General features: G+C 44.6%; 3 protein-coding genes across 4 annotated transcripts; all 3 read right to left on the minus strand.

Moving 5' to 3' along the window:
- Positions 1-3,380: 3,380 nt before the first annotated feature.
- Positions 3,381-10,873, minus strand: exoc3l2a (exocyst complex component 3-like 2a). Of its 2 annotated transcripts, none has more exons than XM_088397915.1 (13): positions 10,805-10,873; positions 9,267-9,822; positions 8,675-8,895; positions 7,490-8,237; positions 7,304-7,418; positions 7,124-7,234; positions 6,946-7,046; positions 6,728-6,838; positions 6,519-6,654; positions 6,314-6,436; positions 6,091-6,246; positions 5,201-5,322; positions 3,381-4,272 (listed from the first exon to the last, which is right to left on the minus strand). In XM_088397915.1, exons 1-13 carry the CDS (start codon positions 10,854-10,856, stop codon positions 3,891-3,893), a joined length of 2,934 nt encoding a protein of 977 aa, XP_088254041.1. In that variant the 5' UTR covers positions 10,857-10,873; the 3' UTR covers positions 3,381-3,890. The 2 variants fall into 2 exon arrangements, with proteins under 2 accessions (XP_088254041.1, XP_088254042.1); XM_088397916.1 differs by having other exon boundaries at positions 10,072-10,838.
- Positions 10,874-11,118: 245 nt separating this feature from the next.
- On the minus strand, positions 11,119-13,506 carry ppp1r14aa (protein phosphatase 1, regulatory (inhibitor) subunit 14Aa). Its single transcript, XM_088397924.1, has 4 exons — positions 13,243-13,506; positions 12,152-12,232; positions 11,913-11,945; positions 11,119-11,630 (listed from the first exon to the last, which is right to left on the minus strand). Exons 1-4 carry the CDS (start codon positions 13,444-13,446, stop codon positions 11,463-11,465), a joined length of 486 nt encoding a protein of 161 aa, XP_088254050.1. The 5' UTR covers positions 13,447-13,506; the 3' UTR covers positions 11,119-11,462.
- Positions 13,507-14,066: 560 nt separating this feature from the next.
- On the minus strand, positions 14,067-18,354 carry dlb (deltaB). Its single transcript, XM_088397917.1, has 7 exons — positions 17,914-18,354; positions 17,592-17,831; positions 17,459-17,516; positions 17,120-17,377; positions 16,172-16,533; positions 15,779-15,995; positions 14,067-15,508 (listed from the first exon to the last, which is right to left on the minus strand). The coding sequence occupies exons 1-7, from the start codon at positions 17,962-17,964 to the stop codon at positions 14,802-14,804; spliced, it is 1,893 nt and encodes a 630-aa protein (XP_088254043.1). The 5' UTR covers positions 17,965-18,354; the 3' UTR covers positions 14,067-14,801.
- Positions 18,355-19,321: the final 967 nt, after the last annotated feature.

The raw sequence follows: 19,321 nt of genomic DNA on the forward strand, positions 1-19,321 counted from the left end.
ACGAGTGAGCTAGAAAGTGCACACCGTCGGCTCTTCTGTTTGGTTGTGCAGTTGTCCTCTTTCCACACATTTTGCACACATTTTGAAATAATCAACAAAAGAGGTTTAGGTCATACAGATTACCCTGACAAGTCTGAGTAAAGAGAAGCAAGTTCATGTGTCAAAGGGTAGAAGGGAGCGATTGTTAAATCGGGCCAGCTTTGCCAAGCACTGTCAGCAGGAGGGCAGAAGGATGTGGAGTCATTAGGCTCCTGCTTAAATGCTTTCCTGATGAAAGATTGATTGTGGTTCAGGGAGGGGTGAGAGAGTTTGCGTTGCATTAATAACTCTCCTTGGCGCTGCAAGTGTTCAAATGATCCAAAGACAGTAAGCATGCATGTAAAAGAAGAGTGCTTGGCCTAATTTAGGCCTGAGTGACTCAAATTAATGTCATGTCAGACAATAGGCATGCATTGAGCACATCCATATTACAGGGGCAGAGCAAATCAGACACACAGCCAAATAAATACATAAATAAAGCTCCGTTATCTGTACTGCTTTTACCCACAGGGTAAATAAATAAAAATTCAACTCCTATCCAGATGTGTAAACATGGAGTTTAGCACACGGGTTATGCTTGAGGTCGGCCCAACCTCAAAACAATGTGGAAATATGCAGGGAGGGGTACCGAATGGACCCTCCTCCTGATAGTAGCGCAGAGGTCATGTCTGTGTTTACCCTTCTATTCACCTTCTTCAGACAAGACAAGGCCTATTTGCAAGTCTGTGGCAGTCGGTTTACTCTAAATGTGACCAGCGCTTTTTGGCTTTCCTGCAACACCTCTTCCTGGTGGGGTGAAGAACACAACCTGCTTGCGTAAATAAGCCTAGGGAGAAAGCACAAGGAGCCAAAGGTGAGCCGCCTGTTGCCATATTTCACAAGAGGAACCATTGTTTAACTACAAAATGCAAAGTAGTTTTCCTCTTTGCAAAATAGCAGGAGAAAAATGTTTAGCAAAGCAAAGGGTGGGTGGGTGTCTGGGGGCACTTCTTCACAAACAACAACTGCTGCCTTTGTCCCACAAAAGGCTTCATTCTCGGCCAGTCAATTGGTACTATTGGCCAAAAACAAGCGTTTTTATCTTTGAATTGATGGATGTATCGCTGACTGATTTGTATTTGGAAGCAGTCCAGTCCAGCCAAGTTTGTGAGGCAAATGGGATGTGCTCACATAAATACCGCTCCAGCAACAAACGCCTCACCCTGTTTTTCTCTCTCTATTATAGAGACGTCAAAATAGTTTAAACAAAGGAAAACAAATAAGCCCACAGGTTGGGATGTTTACAGTCTCAATGGCAACAGGCCAGCACAACATTCATATCCACATGTCCACCCAGGACATTCTTTTGGGGATTCACCGAAATTCTCATGCAGATGTTTTGGTCATAAATTCTAAGAGTGACTAATTTCATAGGAATACTTTCCAAGAGTTTATTTTGGACTGTAGGTCCAGTTTTGAACAAAGGTGAACTTCCTGCACTGGCTTTGAGAGCGATGATTTAATGTCTGCTCACAGTGAAATGAATATTTTGCAATGTCTAATCTTACGGGGGCGTCTGGAGCATGCACCTCCACGTTGCTAAATAAAGTTGCACTTGATGGAGACCCCAGATAACATAAATCAGGATATCCCACCCGCAGTGACAAAGTATACCATTGTTTTGCTTCAAGTGGGCAGCCATCCTGAGTGACAGTATGTTCTGGACGTGGGTGAGGACGCTAGGTTCTCACTCTGGCATCTTACCGGAACCAGACGTTTACGTGGGTTACGCAATGTGTCTGCTGAACTTGACCACACCTCAGGTAAATATATGTAATTTTATACACATTTATATCATCAGCCCGAGCTGAGATTCCTTTCTCTTCTAAGGCAGACTGCCAAACATCAATCCCTATGATTGCAAAACAATGCATGTATGGTGCATGGACTTTGACCAGCCAACAAAGGAAGAAAAAGTCATTAGAAGCAAAGAATCCTGATAGCACTGGATCGCGTCCTTATAGATATACGAAGAATGACAGGCAGGAAAACAAAGGGAAAAGTCTGCACGCATGAAATTGCATGACAGTGAAAACAAAGACAGGGCAATGCTTGCTTCCCAAAACAAACAGTAAATCCAGCCAGATGGATTTTCCATCGCAGAGCCGGCCGGCCGGCCGACCGACCGACCGAGCGGCCGTGTTAATGAGAGGAAGTAGAGGAGTACTTCCCAGGGATTGCATTGTGATACTGACGACTCTTCCTCTTTGAAAGCTCGCAGATCGAGAAACCTCCATCAAGAATTTCGTCCTACCTGCCTTTCTCATTGGCAAATGCCATTCCCCACATGGGATGCCTGAAAAACAGACCGTCCGGCATCCGCCATTATCTTGATATATGAAAGGATGTCTGATAATGATTTTGCAGAAACATCCAACAGACAATTGACATTGCCAAAGCCAACATTCAAGTGATTCCCATTTAATGTTTTTCCCTTGTCCGTACTCTGGCTGCATGGAACGCATTAAAACACACACACAAACACGCACGCACATTATAAACTGTATAAACTGGGGCCAAAAATAATGAGGCACTGATTAGAGGTTAACAACTTGGCAAAATAGGTCATCTATAATTTAATTGTCTAAACTTCAACAACTAAGATATTGAATTATTTCATTTTTATGAATACACGTTTGATAGACAAGTTTAAAAGTCTCGAGAATGATTTGATCATCCAGATGAATTCCTATATGGAGTCCACGGGCAACTTTGACATAAAAACAATAAATACAAAAACTCACATTCACCGCACATTCACTGAGTGTCCGAGAGGAAATTCCCCCCAGGGCTAAACGTAAACTTGGCTCCAATTAAAGCATCCGTTGGCACCTCACAGGACAACAGGAAATCTTTGTTTACCGCAAAACATCCCGTTGTTGGCCTCAGGGTTGCGTGACCTTTTTTGATACACACAAGCTGAGCGTCATCGAGTAAGGTCGGTGGAGCCCTATATTTCAAGATCGGCCATATCCTTAAGATAAACACGAGTGCATTTGTGTTTATATTGAGGCGGTGTTGCTTCTGCGTCACAACCTGGTCTGTTTGATATACGTTCGTATTGTTGAAAATAGCTGCTGCTTGACACGCCCATGTTCAGGGAGCACAACAGCTAAAGTTAGAAGCAGGAAGATGGGAACACGACAATATTTCCAGAATAATAATAAATATTGAAGCTCATTTCCCTAAACTTTACACCTAGGCATCATTATTCATTATTATAAAATGATATACATTTTAAAGATATAATATAAATTATTAGATACATATAAATTCTTTGAAATATTATTTATAAAAGCGGGTCAATCTACCCAATCAATGGGTCTTTATTTAAAGTTTCCAGCAATAGATCCATATCATTCACAGTGAAGAGTTCAGCACATCACTTTTGTGTATAAACCAAACGTGGGTACAGTGTATATATATATATCTCCATATATATATATATATTGCCAGGTAAATAAATGATAAAGAACAAAGCATCATATTGAATTGCCTCTGCTATGATGGCATGATCATTTTAAAAAGCTGAAGATGAATTGTTTCTTAATTCATTCAGTGCCATTGACGGTTATAGGTGTCAAAGATATTCACTGGGTTGGCAGTGAATGAGTTAATGACTTGTTGAGATCAGAAATAAAACAAAAGGTCATGCATGTTGTGTTATGCGAGTGTGATCAGAAGGAGCAGTACCTCAAGTCAAGTTTCTTTACGTAGGGTCGGCACGCTCCATTTTTTGGCAAGGTGCGTATATGTCTCGCCTCATCACAGTATGACTGCAACTGCTCTTCTGCACTTTCTCACCATTTTCTCTACTCTTCTCTGTTAAATTGATTCATGTCATCAACGTCCTGATTGTCAGCAAATTGAGCTCTTGCCTTTCTGCCACTTGCCCTTCTGCCACTTGCGTTGGTGCCACTTGCGTTTGCGCCACTTGCGTTTGCGCCACTTTTTCTACGATTCCGCCTCGGTCGGTGCTCCGAGAACCAATTGGTGACAGCCATGGCGAGACGCAGGAATCCCAGGCTAATGCAGTGCATCTCCGAAGTGATGGGAATATCAGTAAAGATGGCGTGATCCCGGCTGATTAAGGTCGAGCCGCATTGAAAGTCTTTGACTACGTTGAGGATCTCGAGACGCTCCGTCTGGCGCATCATGCCTCGGATATTCAGCAGGGTGGAGACGTGCTTCTGCCTGGTGTGACACGGACAGACGGAGGTGGTGAGTGGAAGGTGATGACATGGGCGGCAGTCATTAGGACGGACAGGAATGACTTTGAGTCATCTGTTTCTGGGAAGCAACGACTGGTTTTTGTATGTGCCGTAAGCAAATATTATTCCACTTACCAGAAGGGCTGCAGTCACTATGGGCTATTTTTAGAATTGATTATCCTATCGATTATTCCATCAATTCATTGAATAATTGGATTCATTCTGTCAGATTTTTTTCTTTAGCTTAAAAAATATTTTTGGTATCATTTAGGTCACTGTTAATCCATCCAAGTAGGATTGATGGGCATTGTTCTCCAAACGTTTTTGATGAAACACAAGAGATAATCCAGTCAGGACGACAGAAATGATTAAGCATCATGGAGCAGCAATGTCCTAAAATACCAAGACGGAATACCAGAGTAAATAAAAAGGGTCTCGGGTCTATGGAGCTATCTCTATCTCTCTCTCTCTCGCCCTACGTGGCACCAGTCTGTCTCCTGCTGGGTGACAGGAACAGGAAGTACTCGGCAGCAGCTTCCTGTCTGCTCTTTGGAGACTTCTGCGTCACAGGCGCTAAGGTTGCCAAGTGTCATCTCAGTCTTAATCTGTGAACAAACATCTTTGGCAGTTGAGCCTCACTCCCTCCTAGCCTGAGGCCTCGTCGCCTTATTCACTCTCAAAACAGAATAGCAAACCCAAAAATAGCAAAGTTAATGGATGATATGTTTTCATGCGCCTTTCCTTGTTTTCATCCATTGTGACAAAAAAAACATACATAGGCATACATTTCCCTTGGCTGGACGCCAAAAACAACAGCCAAAGCATGCAGAATATAGTAAGTCCAGAAATTCTTCTTATAGACACATCCTGACAAGATATATTCACAGAAATAAACGGTGTTCAACTCTTACCGAATATCTGGAAACTCTTTGACCAGTACAGCAACCTCCATCTGGATGGAGGGCGTGTCTTCGAGGAGAACAACGTCAGCTAGGTGGCAGATGAGACTGTCCAACCAAGATGAACTTGATTCCTGAAACAGACATGCAAATTGGATTCATTATTATTTTAACTATTGGGTTTATTCATTTGTTTGATATTGTTACCATTATTAAGAGATTCTTATATGTTGTCTGTACTAAGCTACTAGAATTTGCTGAAAAGGTCATCTAAGGGGGAGTCAAAGTTTCTCAAAGGCAAAGCAAAAATGTTTACCAAGTGAATAATAAAATTCCGTTTTTCCTGGCTATTGTTTGCCTCCAAAGACAGCGGAATTCTTTGGTTTGACATTTGCTAAAAATAATCGTTTTCACCCCGTCACTAAAACTCTGCCCCCTCCCAGCCTCCCTCGCCAGTTTCCATTTTTCACAGTCAGTTCATTCTCCTCTTCAGCGAAAAAGGCCATCAAGGCCATCCCGCACTCACTTCAAAGTCAGCCAGCTGACAGGAACAGGAAGTTCCCTCTGAACACAGCAGCTTCCTGTTGTCAAGCGAGGTGACGGACACTTGTTTGAACTCGGGCACAGAAAGAGGGCAAATGGCACGCTGTCAGGCCAAGTTGTTTTACAGCCTCTTCCCCTTTCGGGTTAGTGCTAACGTAAGCTGAGATCATCCATCTCCAACTCGCCGGCTGCAACCATTTTTCACAACTCACTGCTGTATCAACATTGTCTGGCTTCGTCCTGACTTCGGAAGTTGGAGGGGCAGGCTCCATTCTCGGCAACCATCCTTGCCATTCTATTCTGTCCTAGTCCAGACTTTTATCTCTGCACAAATTCTTTAGTATTAAGAACAGACTCACCAAATCCTGAAAGAGTCCTTTAATCTGTTTGGCTTCGTCTTGTAAGCGGAAAGCCATTCTCTTTCTCATCTTGGACGAGGTGCAAATGAGCCGAGCCCGCATGATGGCTCGTACGTACTCGACCAGGACCCGACGGTGCACCTCACCCACCAGCGTCTACGTCGTTGGAAAAATAAAATCCAATGAAAATATTCTCTTATAAACCTGGTCAAACAATCCATACCTGATACGGTGGAGGATCCATCCGTCGGAACTTTTTGAAGTGTTGTTTAATGCTCGTTTCGATGGCCCCGAAGGTATCTGTGTTGGTCAGCCATTTTCTCTTGATCATTTTGTCAAAAAACGGCTGGAAATGACAACGGATGGTTCAAATGGGAGCTGTCCGACTGACTAATTGCGACGACGTTAACGGTTGGACATTTGCTCACCCTAATGTGCTCAAACAGTCTATCGGCCAGCACCTTCACAGAATGGTTGATGATCTTGTCCAGGGAGGAGTTGGCTCTTTTTGCTGAAGGCTCACTGGCCTGCGGATCACACTGCCTGCAGCGCTCCACAAAGGCTCTACCGTGTCCAACAAGAACATGAAGATTCACATTCTGAAAGCCATCTTAAAAACTAAATCCCAAGATTTTACCTGAGAGGAGGGCAGCAGTTGACTAGCGCTATGGTCCTGGAAACATATCCATCTCCTCGATCGCCAAACTCTGCCTGGGTCTCGTGAAACATCTGCGCTTTCCTTTGGAAACTGCACACAGCATTTGCTTTGAAAATCCGGATCCACAAAAAAAAAACAAAGCTACGTCCAGCAGAAGCAATTTTCCATGAAACCCAGATCCCAATTTTTCAACTCACCTATGAAGAAAGTCAGCCAAACCGATGAGACTAAAGCGAGCCACCCTTGCCCCTAGGAATTGGTTCACGGAAGTCGATTTGTCCAGATCGACCTTCAGCCTCTGGAATTGTAAAATTCTTCAGTTATGTATCATAGCAGTTAAGTCTGTAAATGTCCCCAGACAAAAAAAAATATGACCTGAATGACCGACGGTGCTAGGTGGGACTGATACTCCTCAATGTGTAGCGTTTGGGCCCATCGCCTCTCTTCGTCATCCAGAACCTGAATGAGCTCTTTGGACACCTTCTCCTGCCAATCCAATAGACACGTGAGCTTTGTTACATCGGGCAGGGCAGTCAAATAGAACACTTTTCTTACCTTGACAATGCTAAGACATTCCGTTTCCAATTGGTCCACCGTGTCTTGAGACAGAAGAGGTTCCAGGGAACCATAGTTGATTGGCGTTGCGGTGCCAATGGTTCCCAGGACATCACTTGGAAGAGAAAGATGTGATTCAAAAAAAGGTATTTGAGTGGTTTTCACGCTATGACTGATATACTCTACCGGTTGTAGATGTTGTAGAACCAATCCAACAGTGAATAGACATCGGTAATCTGCAGCGGGCCACGGGTAAGTGTTTGTAGACGTTTAGCCACGGCTTGATGATAACTTTCCACATACACCTGGAATGCAGAAAACTCCTCGGGGTAAATGGACACGGCATTCCTCTTGGCCGCGTCCAGGTCATCCACCATCCGACTCCTCAGACGCTCCAGGTACGAGGCCAGCTGGCCCGCCTGAGTGTCCACCTGGTTGGGCAGGCTCCAGTCAGCAGCCTCCGCCACAGCTTCTCTCCACTTCATTTTCAATCGTCGAGGACGGTGGCTTTGTTGGCTCTGGGGAGCTGCGTCCAGATCTCGCTCTAGCTTGTTCTTCTCTCTGACAGCCCAGGCCACGTCGGCATTCTCCTCCTGCTGAATAACCAGTACCACGTACCCGAGGTTGTGTCCGGCACTGGGCTGACGGAGAGACTCGCGGACCACATCCCACATCTCTCTCATTAAAGCCTCGTAGAGAAGCTCCACGTCTTTCTCTTTACGGCGGCTCGAATCCTGAGTCGCGTTGGAGCCGAGTGACTCATTCAAGGATGAAGACGATAAAGGAATCACGCCAGAAGCGCCGAAGGGAGCAGGACTGACGACGGGACTCGACGGCAAAAGAGAGAGCAGCTCGCACTCTCGTTCCAGCTCCTGGATGTGCGTGTCAGCAAGGAGCAGATCTCGATGGTTGACTAACTGTAAAATCTCCAGTACTGTTGAGAGTAAAGCAAATTAGTTTCAGTGGTCCGGAAAAGATCTCAGATACATGAATGACTGAACGACAGACTAAACCCTGGACATGGCATGAAGGTCCATGTGACTTTGATGGCTCCTGAGTCTGATCTATTTTTGTCTCTTTTCCATGACAAACATTGTTCCCTGCGGAGTCAGTCGAGCAAAAATACGTTGAACGAGGGTATAGGAAGTGCACTCGTTTCCTGGTTTAACAGACTGTTGATTGAATTCAATGACTCAGGATTACGTGGAGTTCACGTCAGTCGCAATTTATTAGGCAAGGAGCCATATAGTCAAGGCAGTTGTCCCCAAGAATTACAGTGGAAGCTCAAATTTATGGCCTGACCAACGAGCTTTGGATTCAACACAATAAGTCATTGCATCACTTGTGATCAGAGATATCCTGGTTGTCTACCTGAGAGGGGCTCTCTGGTTCTGACCACTGGTTCCTTTTCCTCGATTTCCTCATCAGTCTCCTGTGAAGCCTGGTCAGACATGGATTCCCTCTTCATCTTGCCAAGGGTGACCATCCTGAGGAAAGAGGGCCGCCGAGATGCCTCCGCCTCACCGTCTGCACTCAGGTCCCCACAGGGCAGGCTTTCTCTGCGCTCCTCCTTGCGACGGCCGCCGCTAACGCTGCACAGGAGCCGCAAAATTAAAAACAGAAATAGGGAGGGGGTGCAGATGCCTCACGCATGACCAAATGGATAGATTGTTACTTGACACTTTGTCGTTTTGCGATGTATGGCTTAACGTATCACTTATGCAGTTGCCATTTCCTTTGTATGCTTTGTCCCGTTGTCGTGTCAGCCTTTATTATGTTATATAGGCCCAATGTCTTACAGTATAAAGGCTCGGGTTGTACCTGAACGTGTTCAATCAACAAAAGTTCATGAACTCATTCACAATTTGGATGAAAGTGACCTGAACGGAACGCATTTTTGCTGCATACACACATTTACACACACGTGTATATATAGGCAACAATTGTGTGTGGCCATCCTCACCGGAATAAAGTCATAATTCCTTCTGAGCTTCTGCGTAGTCCTTTCCTTTTTTCCCGTTGTGTTGGGAGTGTGTTTGAGTCTCCAGGGCTGTAGTGGGGTAAACTGTGTCCCCACACACTCCGTCCAGATTTGCGGAGCCCCTTGCCCAATTTTCCAAGGGTTTTCAGTGGCGACACACCACAAATCCGCTCCAGGGTGCCCCTTAGCGGCTTTCCTTTAAGAGTTCCCGCTCCGTGCCTCTCGGCATTCAGCTCGTTTTCCTCCTCTTCTCCATCTCGAGAGGACCTGAGCTGGAGGTTACCCCTGACCTCTCCCATGATGAGCCCCATGTCACCGTCATTCCTCTCATCCTCATCCAAGTCAACGTCCTCAAAAGGGTTCAGGTTCTTTTTCAGATCCTTCAGTTCGTGCAATTCATTCAGATCATTCAAGTCCTTGAGGTCCAGGTCAAGCCTCGGGAGAATAAGTTCACTATTCACTCTGGGGAACTCATGGCAGCTCTTTGACCTACCTGGGAGCTTCTTTAGAATGGGCATGTTTGCGCTTGAGATTTGAACTGTTGAACAAGAACAGGGGACAAAAAATCATGAGTCTATCACTGCAACTGTGCCGTTTCTTTCCTTTATACAAAAATGATTCATGACAAATATTTCAACTGTATTTGATGCTGTAATAATAGACAAAGCAACCGTCATCATCTATTAGCAACGTTACCTGTATCACACCTGTATGGATAAAGAAACATTTTTAGAAAACACAATCGAGTGATGGAGCAATGTGAAAGCCACCAAAAATGCAGTCTTACCTGAGAAGAAAATGATCCTTGTAGTATTTCAGTAGCGTGTCATCCTGGAGTGTGCAGGCTTTGTGTGTGTGTGTGTGTGACTGATGAGTGCCAGAGTGTGTCTGAAAGTACTCGTGGACTCAAGAGAGCAATGTGGCTGCCCGTGGTTTCCTGGCCAGCTCTATTGTGGTGGAAGGTGATATGTTTTCCTGAGGAAAGGCCTGTCCTGTCGCTTCTACCCCTCCTACACCAGCAAAGCTTCAGCCCCCCACTCCCCCCCTCTGCCAGTCCCATGAATCCCTCTAACTTCTGTCTTGGCGTGGCAGAATTTGAAGGATGAATGGATGCCCTTGAGTGCAAATTCCATTCATGCATCAGCGGCAACGTAGCGGAAGTGAGCAGCAATGATGATAGACACTTGGGTTGATGCCATATCGTTTGTAATATAACTTCATTGGCAGGGCCGTAATAGTCAGGCTCTAATGTCACATAAAGGAAACTGCCGGACATTTGTTTGTGCCTGTGCATGAAGTCTGGTTATAAAAAATCTTTTGTTTGAGGTCCACCCACATGTGTTTATCATAAATGGCACCCAAAAATACGAGTTGATCTAGAAGACATGGTGGTTCTTTGTTACAACCTACCGGGAGTAGATGCTTGGGCAAGATATAACAGTTAAATTAAAACAAAAAAATGAAGTGAAATGAAATGAATCATTATCACTTGCTGATTGATGGTGCCAGGGTACACTCACCTGACTCGAGTGCTTGATGATGATGTGGGTGTGGCTGCTTGTTCATCTCCATATGGACCCTCTGACTGGCTGGCGACCAATTCAGGGTGTGGTCTGCCTTTTGCCCCATGTCAGCTGGGATAGGCTCCAGCGACCCCTGTGACCCTGAACCGGATGGAGGGAGGGAGGGAGGGAGGGAGGGAGCACCCTACCCGCTGGACTCCCCTATGGCAAAAGCTTTCAAGATACAATTGTTTCTGCCACCTAATGGAGACTTTGGTAATTGACCATCGTCCCATAATGTGATATACTGTAGTCAACAAATACTGCAAGGATAGCTTAGTGGTTTCATTTTAATATACTTGAAAAAACACAATTTAATCATGACTATGATGATGGATGTGTAAAAACATACATGCATTCTATTTGACTACACTTTTAAATGAATCATAGTTTAGAAATAATGGTCATAAGTTTGAAGTGACGGAAGAGCCACTTGTTTGTTCTCTCGCACGGTGCCACAAGCACGTCATTGGCAGACAGACACAAAATGTTTTGTATATCCATTTGCAAGGATTTGACAAACAAATCATATGGATCAGTAAATACATGAGTGTTATGGGTTTTTAATGACTGTGTGTTATTTGTGTGTGTACATAATTGAGGTTAGGGCAGCTTGTCAAAGGGTCTGGTTCTGGCCTTGGTGGAAATGGTGAGGTTTGTTGAAGTGATAAGGTTCATGGCGATGGTGGCTGTGAGCGATGACAGGATGCTCCACGCCTTCACTCTGCAGCTCTTCCTCCTTATGAACTCCCTGTAGCTTCTCCACCAGCTCTCTGACGAAGGTCTTGAGAAGAATACAGCACAATTAATTGTGTCACATCAAATGCAAGGATTTTCCTACAGGTGGTGCTAGTGTACACTTTCCAGTCTTTTCTACTGTGTATATTTGCTTTTTGCTGTTCATATTTTAAATGCAGTCATGTACTGCTCCTTCTAAATTGTGGGCCAGTGTATTGTCTGTGTTTTTTTAATACGAAAAAACTAACAGTCCTCAACGGCCAACCTTGGCCACAACCTGATCAGGACAAAATAAAAAATGATGCATGGAATTAAAACAAAATATTACCTCAGTATCTTTGTTACACTTTTGAAGGAGCTCCTGTAAAAAACGGAATACAAAACGTTACATGCAGTGGAATATATTTCAATTTGTTTGACTTTGTATCGTTCAACATTTTGACTTGTCTTTTGTCTTTTCAATGTGATCTAAATCCTTAATATTAAAAAGTGGGACATATTCATTGTATATATGCCACACACGGATAATGGCATCAAATGTTAGAGCCTTTAAGAGAGTTTCTTTACCTGCAGTTTATTAACGCGTTCCATATCATCAGGAAGGTCAATTAAGTCGTCAATATTCACCTCTTCAGGCATATCTTCTTCCTGATACCACGACATAAGATAAAGATGCAAAACATTTGAAAGGTTATCATGGAAAGGCCACATCCATACCAAAATCTTGTGCGGCGGTAGATACCAAAAGTCAAACTCCTGACTAATGTTTGTTCTTATAGTTAGTGGTACTCAAGTAAGTCCAACTGAATTGATTCATCAATAATTGTAAGACCCAAAAGTTCTTGTTTTCCTTTTTTGTATTGGGTCAATCAAATCAGAAAAGTTCCTCACTTGCAAAGACTCATAGAGCTTGAAGATGTTTTATCTTGTTTAACGGTATGTGAAAAGTGAAGATTGCATGTCAGTCATTTGTGGCTTTGAATACTAACACTGTTGTTTGGGCATAATTGCACCACAGAAGCTTCGAACAAATGGCCATTGTAGCTATTGTATCTATCGGCTGTGTGTCTGCCTGAGAAAGACACATTCATTCATTCATTCATCTTCACCACTGTACACTGTGTCCCTCTTTCTTTCCACTGTAGTTTGGATGCATGCCTCAAGACCAATTAGAAGACTTTTATGAGTAAAATAAAAGAAATGGCAGCTACAGTATCAGCAGAGATGCACACTTGTTTATCTCCATCCTGTCTTCCCTCCCCTTCCTTATTCGCCTCACAGTTCCAGACAGGCCATGTAAGGAAATAACTCCTGAGACAGATCACAGATATAGGACAATTGGACTACAGATAGACAGGGGGAGGGAGGGAGGTGTCCTTCTAAGGAGAAACAGACCTGCCCAGTGGCCGGCCACCTCTGTTAACTCTTAGAACACGAGATGGACCGCGAGATAGTCAGGACTTCAATGATCCCTGTCGCCTCATTGCAATGACAATTCAAAACTATTTGGTGGCTCAGGTGGAAGAAAACAATCATAAACCTAACCGGTCGTATTCATTATTTGGCAAAAAAAGAAATTTAAAGAGAATTTAAGAAGATTAAAGGAGATCAGCACAGGTAATTTACCTGCGGTTGTGCCTCCCTCTCGTGGGACCCACCTGACCAGAGTAGAGCACGTCAAGACGGTCATCAATCCACTTCTCCACATCGAGGCGTCTCTGCAGCTCTTTGCGGTTGTATTTGACTGTAACCCGGGCATGTCTTTTTGGGGTATGCCCGCTGTATTCCTCAAACGGATCTTCATCTATTATATGAACGTCCCCGCTTTCTCCAGGTTGTGTACCGATCCGGTCGGATGCCATGTCGTCTCTGTTGTGTACTGGTCTGACTGGTTTCGCGACTTCTTCTGCTTTCTCTCTCTTTTTTTTTTTTTTTTAACAAGCTGAAGTGGATCGAAGCGTTGGGAGGCGACGACAGCTCAGGCAGGGCATAGTTCCGCCGGACTGTGTTTTGTTTTCAAAATTGTGCTTCCATCACATGTTTATATGGAAGGCCATTAACGCTCATGCTATTTGGTTAACACTGTTTAACATGAGTCCCTTTACGTAAACTATGTCGTTGTACTACAAAAGCAACTTTTTTTTAACTGTTCGATTCCCGTTTAAATAAACAGAGAGAAAACTGAGTTTTCGCTCTTACGACCTATCATGGAAAATAAAATGTTTTTCCTTTAAAATATATTTTATTGCTCACTTGAAGTCTCCAGGATTGTCGAAAAAAATCATCTAATCCCCCCAGGTACTGCAGAGCGACTTTTAAATTCTGTTTGGGGGATATTTTTTACCCCGTTCAATTTGATACATTTTTTATGATGTATCGGTGGCTCTATGAAAGTTTATTTTTGAAATGCATCATTAGGGCATGAATCATCTGTTTTTCTAAAGTAAAGGAGTATCTACTTGTAAACTATAGGTGTCTCCACTTCATTACATCAAACAATGTTTTTATTTCACAACAAATCCACATGATGAGCAACTTAAATAATAATGAAAACACAACACCACACACACTTTGGCATGAACACAAACAATGGCACATGACAGGGCAATGTGATCAGTTAACAGTCAACTGATGATCGCTTTCTCCCTCGATCCCTGCCATTAATAACTTTGGGACATTTTATCTTCCATCGCCCATGAAACTGATAAAAAATAATAATGTTTGTCTTCATTCAGGATCATATAAATATATTTCTGTGACAATCAAAGTGAAGCCATAAACATTGTTTTTCCAAATAAATAAATAATAAAGTATAAAAATGATGGTGCGCACAATAAGGAAAAAATGAGCAAAGGAAGATTGAAAAGCAAAAGAAAAAACAAAAGAAAAAGACAATGTCAAAGACAATCACAAACCAAGTCATACATTGGAGGCAAATTTTCCAGCAGTTGGGTACTGTAACTTCATGTATTTGGTTTGAGTTGTAGGTCCTACGAAAGATGGATCATCATAATAAGTTTTTTCTTTGGGTCTTAAATGTCAAAGAGGTATGCCCCATATACTTTTTTGAATAATCTTTGTAAATGATCTTCATTCGACTAGTCCATCGTTTGGTCTGTTGTTGAACAGCGGCTTTCTTCAACTCGTCAATTTTGCTCCTCGTGTACACAAAGCAAAGACGGAGGAGCGACAAGTGCTAATATTCATTTTCTTGCGTTCACCTTAGCCCAGCAAGTGAACCAAGGCCTGCCTCATCCCTCCATATGAATTCCGCCCTGGCCAGGCCGCTCTCCACAGGGTTGTGTCTGTACCCTGACCTTCCTTCCGAACAGGGCGCAAAGCTGAGGCGGGCGGCGCTGTTGCTGATCTTGAACAGACCATTCGGGCTGAGGAAAGAGTCTCTCTCGCTTCCTCCCAGGTTGTTCACCGTCTCCAGGTCATTGTAAACTGCTGTGTCGCTGAGCTGCTTCCTTCCTTGCAGCCTCCTGCGCCTCCTCAGCAAGATAATACCGGCCACCAGAGCCACCACCAGGACGGCAAGAATGCAGGAGATGGTCAGCGTGGCCGAAGAAGGCTGCGAGCTTTGACGCAAAGCCGGCTTGAAACTGGGCTGGAGGGTGAACTCGCAACTCGGACCCATAAATCCTTTCGGGCACTGGCATACGGGCCCTGTGAAGTGAGTGAAGCAAGTGCCGCCGTTCTGACAAGGACGTTCGCCGCATGCGTCTGAGCGCACGCTGCAGTTCTTGCCAGTGTAGCCCAAGGTGCAGGAGCAGATGTAGTCATTCACGCCATCTTGACAGGTCCCAGCATTCTGGCAAGGGTTTGACGCACAGTCGTCCATGTTGACTTGGCAGTTGGCACCGGTGAAGCCCGCCTGACAGCGGCATAGAACACTCTGGCCCAGGTCGAGACACTCGCCACCTGAGAGGGGAAAAGCACTTGGTCAGCATCAGGCAGGCCGCAGACTCAAATGCTTGCAATGCGAATGTGAAGCGTTTAAAAATGCTAGGTGGACACTGCGTGTGCTCAAATGAATGAATGAATGAATAAATAAATAAAAAAATAAACAAACAAACAAATAAATAAGCAAGCAAGCAAGCAAACTGTCCAAGTAGTCAATTCAAATTAAGCAAGGAAAGCATCATTTGAGCGCCAGTATTTTCATATGCCCACAAGGGGGCGCAAACTTACCGTTTAAACAGGGCCTATTGCTGCAGCGATCCAGCTTCTTTTCACAGTTGGAGCCAGTGTAACTGGGTGGGCAGCGGCAGGTGTAACCCCCCGTCATGGTCTCCACACACGTCCCGCCATTGAAGCAGGGACCATCCGCACACGTCATTGCAATGATTTCACAGTTTTTGCCGTAGAATCCTTGCGGGCAGGTGCACGAGTAGTCATTTTCCAGGTCCTGCCGAACAATAACCAAAGCATTCAAAAGCGGCCAAATAAGTCCTTGCTTTGTATTCAAATACTCTGGTAAATGCAGAAGCTCCAACTTTGTTATTTCTAACATAGACACTGATTTAAAATGAAGCATTGTGACTTCTCGTTCAAATAAATACACTCATTTTGCGGGAAACTTACATTGCAGCTGCCTCCATTTTTGCAGGGGTTGCTGTCACACTCATTCGTTTCCAGCTCACAATTGGTTCCCCCGTAACCAGGCCTGCAGGTACAAGTGTAGCTGCCCTGACCAGTGTTGGTGCAGGTTGCGCCGTGGGCGCACGGCTTGTGGTTGGTGCAGTAGTTAAGATCCTGGTCACAAAAGAGGCCCCCCCAACCCTCCTGACAGTTACACTGCCAAGGCTGGCTGCAGGTGCCGTGGAGGCAGCCCGGGTAGCGCACGCAATCGCTGCAGGAGGGACCCTGCCAACCCATGCGACATTTACAGCCCCCTGGGGCCTCACAGTAGCCGTGCCTCTCGTTGCAGTCCGCAGAGCAGATGGCTAGGGGGAGGAAAAAAGAAAGAGATGAGATGGGGGGGTGATTACAATAGGCACGCCTTTGCATACATCTTCTGCACACATATAGGGGTCCGCCCCCTGTCTGACCCCAGCCCCCCTTTCAGACTTCAATGTTGGTTAAGTATTAAGCCGGGCAGCTGGCAGGCAAGGCACGCTGCCTGGGGATGCCTTCTTCTTTGTTTTGTTTTTTATCTCCTTACTACATACAAACAGGTCACCTTCAATATGTTTTGTGTCATCACAACCGCAATGGCTTTTTTGTGTACCAGAAAACATGAGGTCAATGGGACAAAAATTGACAAAACACACCTTAACTGGATATCACCATTCTCTTTTACATTAAAAAGAGGAGTCTCAAGTTTCTCTTTGGCAGGTCTCAAATGTTATGTATTTGTTTGCCAGAAGGGACAAACTTTTGCCTCAGTTCAAATAATCGACTTTGAACAAGTGAAAAGTTGAATTTCACCTTGAGTCGTACAACTCAAGTGCTTTTTTTTTTTCCTTAGTGGTGCCAAAGTCATTTTTGTCACATGATTCATGTTAGTTAGGGTTACACTTTATGACTTACGTTCAGAGCAGTAGTTTCCTTTCCATCCCTCCAAGCAGATGCGGTTGCCCTCCTCATCACAGGTGTAGTGACCCAGCGTGTCGTCCCGTGGCCTGCAATACTCGGCGCAGCCGTCTCCAAAGTAGAATTCGTCACAGAAGACGTGGTAGGAATATCGCAGCTCGCTCTGCTCTCCAAAGTGCACATCCTGGGACCAGTCCTCCCCGATGGCCAGTCTCCTCCTGGTGGCCAGGCGATTCACTAGATTGTTTTGGTTATCTGCAGACAAAATGAAGTTTGAATTGATTTCAAACATATTGCCATCACGGGAAGGTCACATGGGAGAACAATGTCACCTACCTGTGTATTCAGTTGGGGATTCTGCGTTCCATGCTTCAATAATCAACGAAAATGTCCCCTAAAAAATACAGGATGAATAAATATCCATCCAATGGCCGCCATTGAAATCATTTCATCATGATGTTGAGCTTACCGGCCATTTGAAGTGGAACGGCACCCTGATCGGCGCACTACTGGAGATGGACGTGTGATCGGCCCTGATGACATTGGTTTGCCCGGTCCCAAACGTGCACGGAGGCTCTGCGGAGATCACATCTTCCGGATGCTTGAGGCAAATTCGAAAAAATATGTGGCAGTCCCTATGCCGTCTGCAAATTCGCTGCGCCGTGTGGAATGAGTTGATTTTTAACTCAAACACTCCGGAGCATAACACCTGAAATGACAAAACAGCATCATATTAAAAAAAAATATTCTACAAGAGGTTTAGATCATTCAAGTTGCGAAAATCCACTTACAACGTGCACCAAGGCCAAACCCAAAAGGTATCTCAGGTGTGCATGTGCCATTTCCTCTGACTTTTTTAGGGCTTTCCAAATTGATATGGATGCAGGCAGTAATTCCAAACAAAAAAAAAAAACCTCCGAAAAAAGATAACAGTCCGTCAAAACATAAATGACGCTAGACGATAGTCTCCCTTTCGCGTTTTCTCCTCGTTTGTGGCTAACCCTATTTTACACGTTGCACTCTACTTTGTTTTGGGTGCTGCTGCCTGATGATTGCTTTTATACCCGGCCAAAGAGGTGGGTGGAGTCGGAGGAGACCTCAGGGGAGGGAGCAAGTCTGCCTGCAGGGATTTAGATACATCTGGACTCAACTCATTTGGATGGATAAGAAGCTAATGTGTGTGCGTTTTAGAGGGATATGGATTTGGTGGGTTAAGAAATACCGCAGAAATACCTGCAGGACAACAGGATGCGAAAATACTGGTTTTCTGCATTTTTTTCTCCGGCTATTACGCACCTAAAATTCGCCTCGAACATAACATCTGTTAAACGCAAAGTTTATTCCATTTATTTATTTATTATTATTATATTTACTTATATATACATATAGCAGAAACTATAGCACATATGGTCCTCTCTTTTTCTTTAGCACTGAATCTTATAATTGCTCTGACGCGTGTGGGGGAGACAAAAAGTGTGTTGGAGGCGGGCGTAGAGGGGAGGGGAGGGAAGGGGGGTCCCTGGATAGGACTAAAGGCTATTCAGACGCCCTTAAGCGTTTGTGTGTGTGCACGCGCGTGCGCGCCTGTATCACATTGCCTTTGTCTGGCTCTCAAGTGAACAGCTGTATGATAATAAACGGCACATGGTCGGTCGTGTGCAGCGCCATCCCTGCTATTGTCTTCCCAGAGCGTGACCCCCCCCAAAACACACACACACGCGCAACGCCCCTCCCCAACGCATACACACACTCATCAAATCCAATTTTTCAGGGTGGGCTGGCCATCCGTTGCTGCACCTGTCGTTGGAGGTTAAAAACACCTCAAGTGTTGTTTACATACCAGAAAGCTGCTTCATACTGGCTTAATTGCTAGAAACTCATGAGAGACAGTGTGTGTGGAGTGGAGGGGGGGGGGGATTACTCAATCAACCTACTGCTATCTGACTTATTTTTAATGAAATGACATGTCACAAAAAAGGCCAAGCAAAGGCCTGCAGAGCGTCCAGGTTGTAGCCTGGCCCCATGCCTGAAGTCAGCAGGGGTACGCTCTCGTTTGATAAGCCAAATGTGAAGGCAGCCCTATTCATATTCTAATGAGGGGGGGTTGGCGCGTGCCTAAGTATACTGACCGACTTCCTTACAACATGAACAATAAATCAGAAGATGTCTGTATTTATTCCCAATAGGATGTTTTTATCG

The sequence above is a fragment of the Syngnathus floridae genome, chromosome 15 (genome assembly GCF_059516105.1).
Source record: "Syngnathus floridae isolate MCC-2025c chromosome 15, RoL_Sflo_1.0, whole genome shotgun sequence".
Classification (NCBI taxonomy): Eukaryota; Metazoa; Chordata; class Actinopteri; order Syngnathiformes; family Syngnathidae; genus Syngnathus; species Syngnathus floridae.

Coding starts and splice junctions, on each gene's coding strand:
- dlb (XM_088397917.1), bottom strand. CDS start 17,964: ATGGCACATGCACACCTGAGATACCTTTTGGGTTTGGCCTTGGTGCAC. Junction 17,517..17,591: donor CGTTCCACTTCAAATGGCCG/GTAAGCTCAACA, acceptor TGTATTTTTTAG/GGGACATTTTCGTTGATTAT. Junction 15,996..16,171: donor AAAATGGAGGCAGCTGCAAT/GTAAGTTTCCCG, acceptor ATTGTTCGGCAG/GACCTGGAAAATGACTACTC.
- ppp1r14aa (XM_088397924.1), bottom strand. CDS start 13,446: ATGGCATCCGACCGGATCGGTACACAACCTGGAGAAAGCGGGGACGTT. Junction 12,233..13,242: donor ACGTGCTCTACTCTGGTCAG/GTGGGTCCCACG, acceptor TCGTGGTATCAG/GAAGAAGATATGCCTGAAGA. Junction 11,631..11,912: donor AGTGTAACAAAGATACTGAG/GTAATATTTTGT, acceptor ATTCTTCTCAAG/ACCTTCGTCAGAGAGCTGGT.
- exoc3l2a (XM_088397915.1), bottom strand. CDS start 10,856: ATGGAGATGAACAAGCAGCCACACCCACATCATCATCAAGCACTCGAG. Junction 8,896..9,266: donor GGAATTATGACTTTATTCCG/GTGAGGATGGCC, acceptor GCTCCTGTGCAG/CGTTAGCGGCGGCCGTCGCA. Junction 6,839..6,945: donor TTGGCTGACTTTCTTCATAG/GTGAGTTGAAAA, acceptor TGCTGTGTGCAG/TTTCCAAAGGAAAGCGCAGA.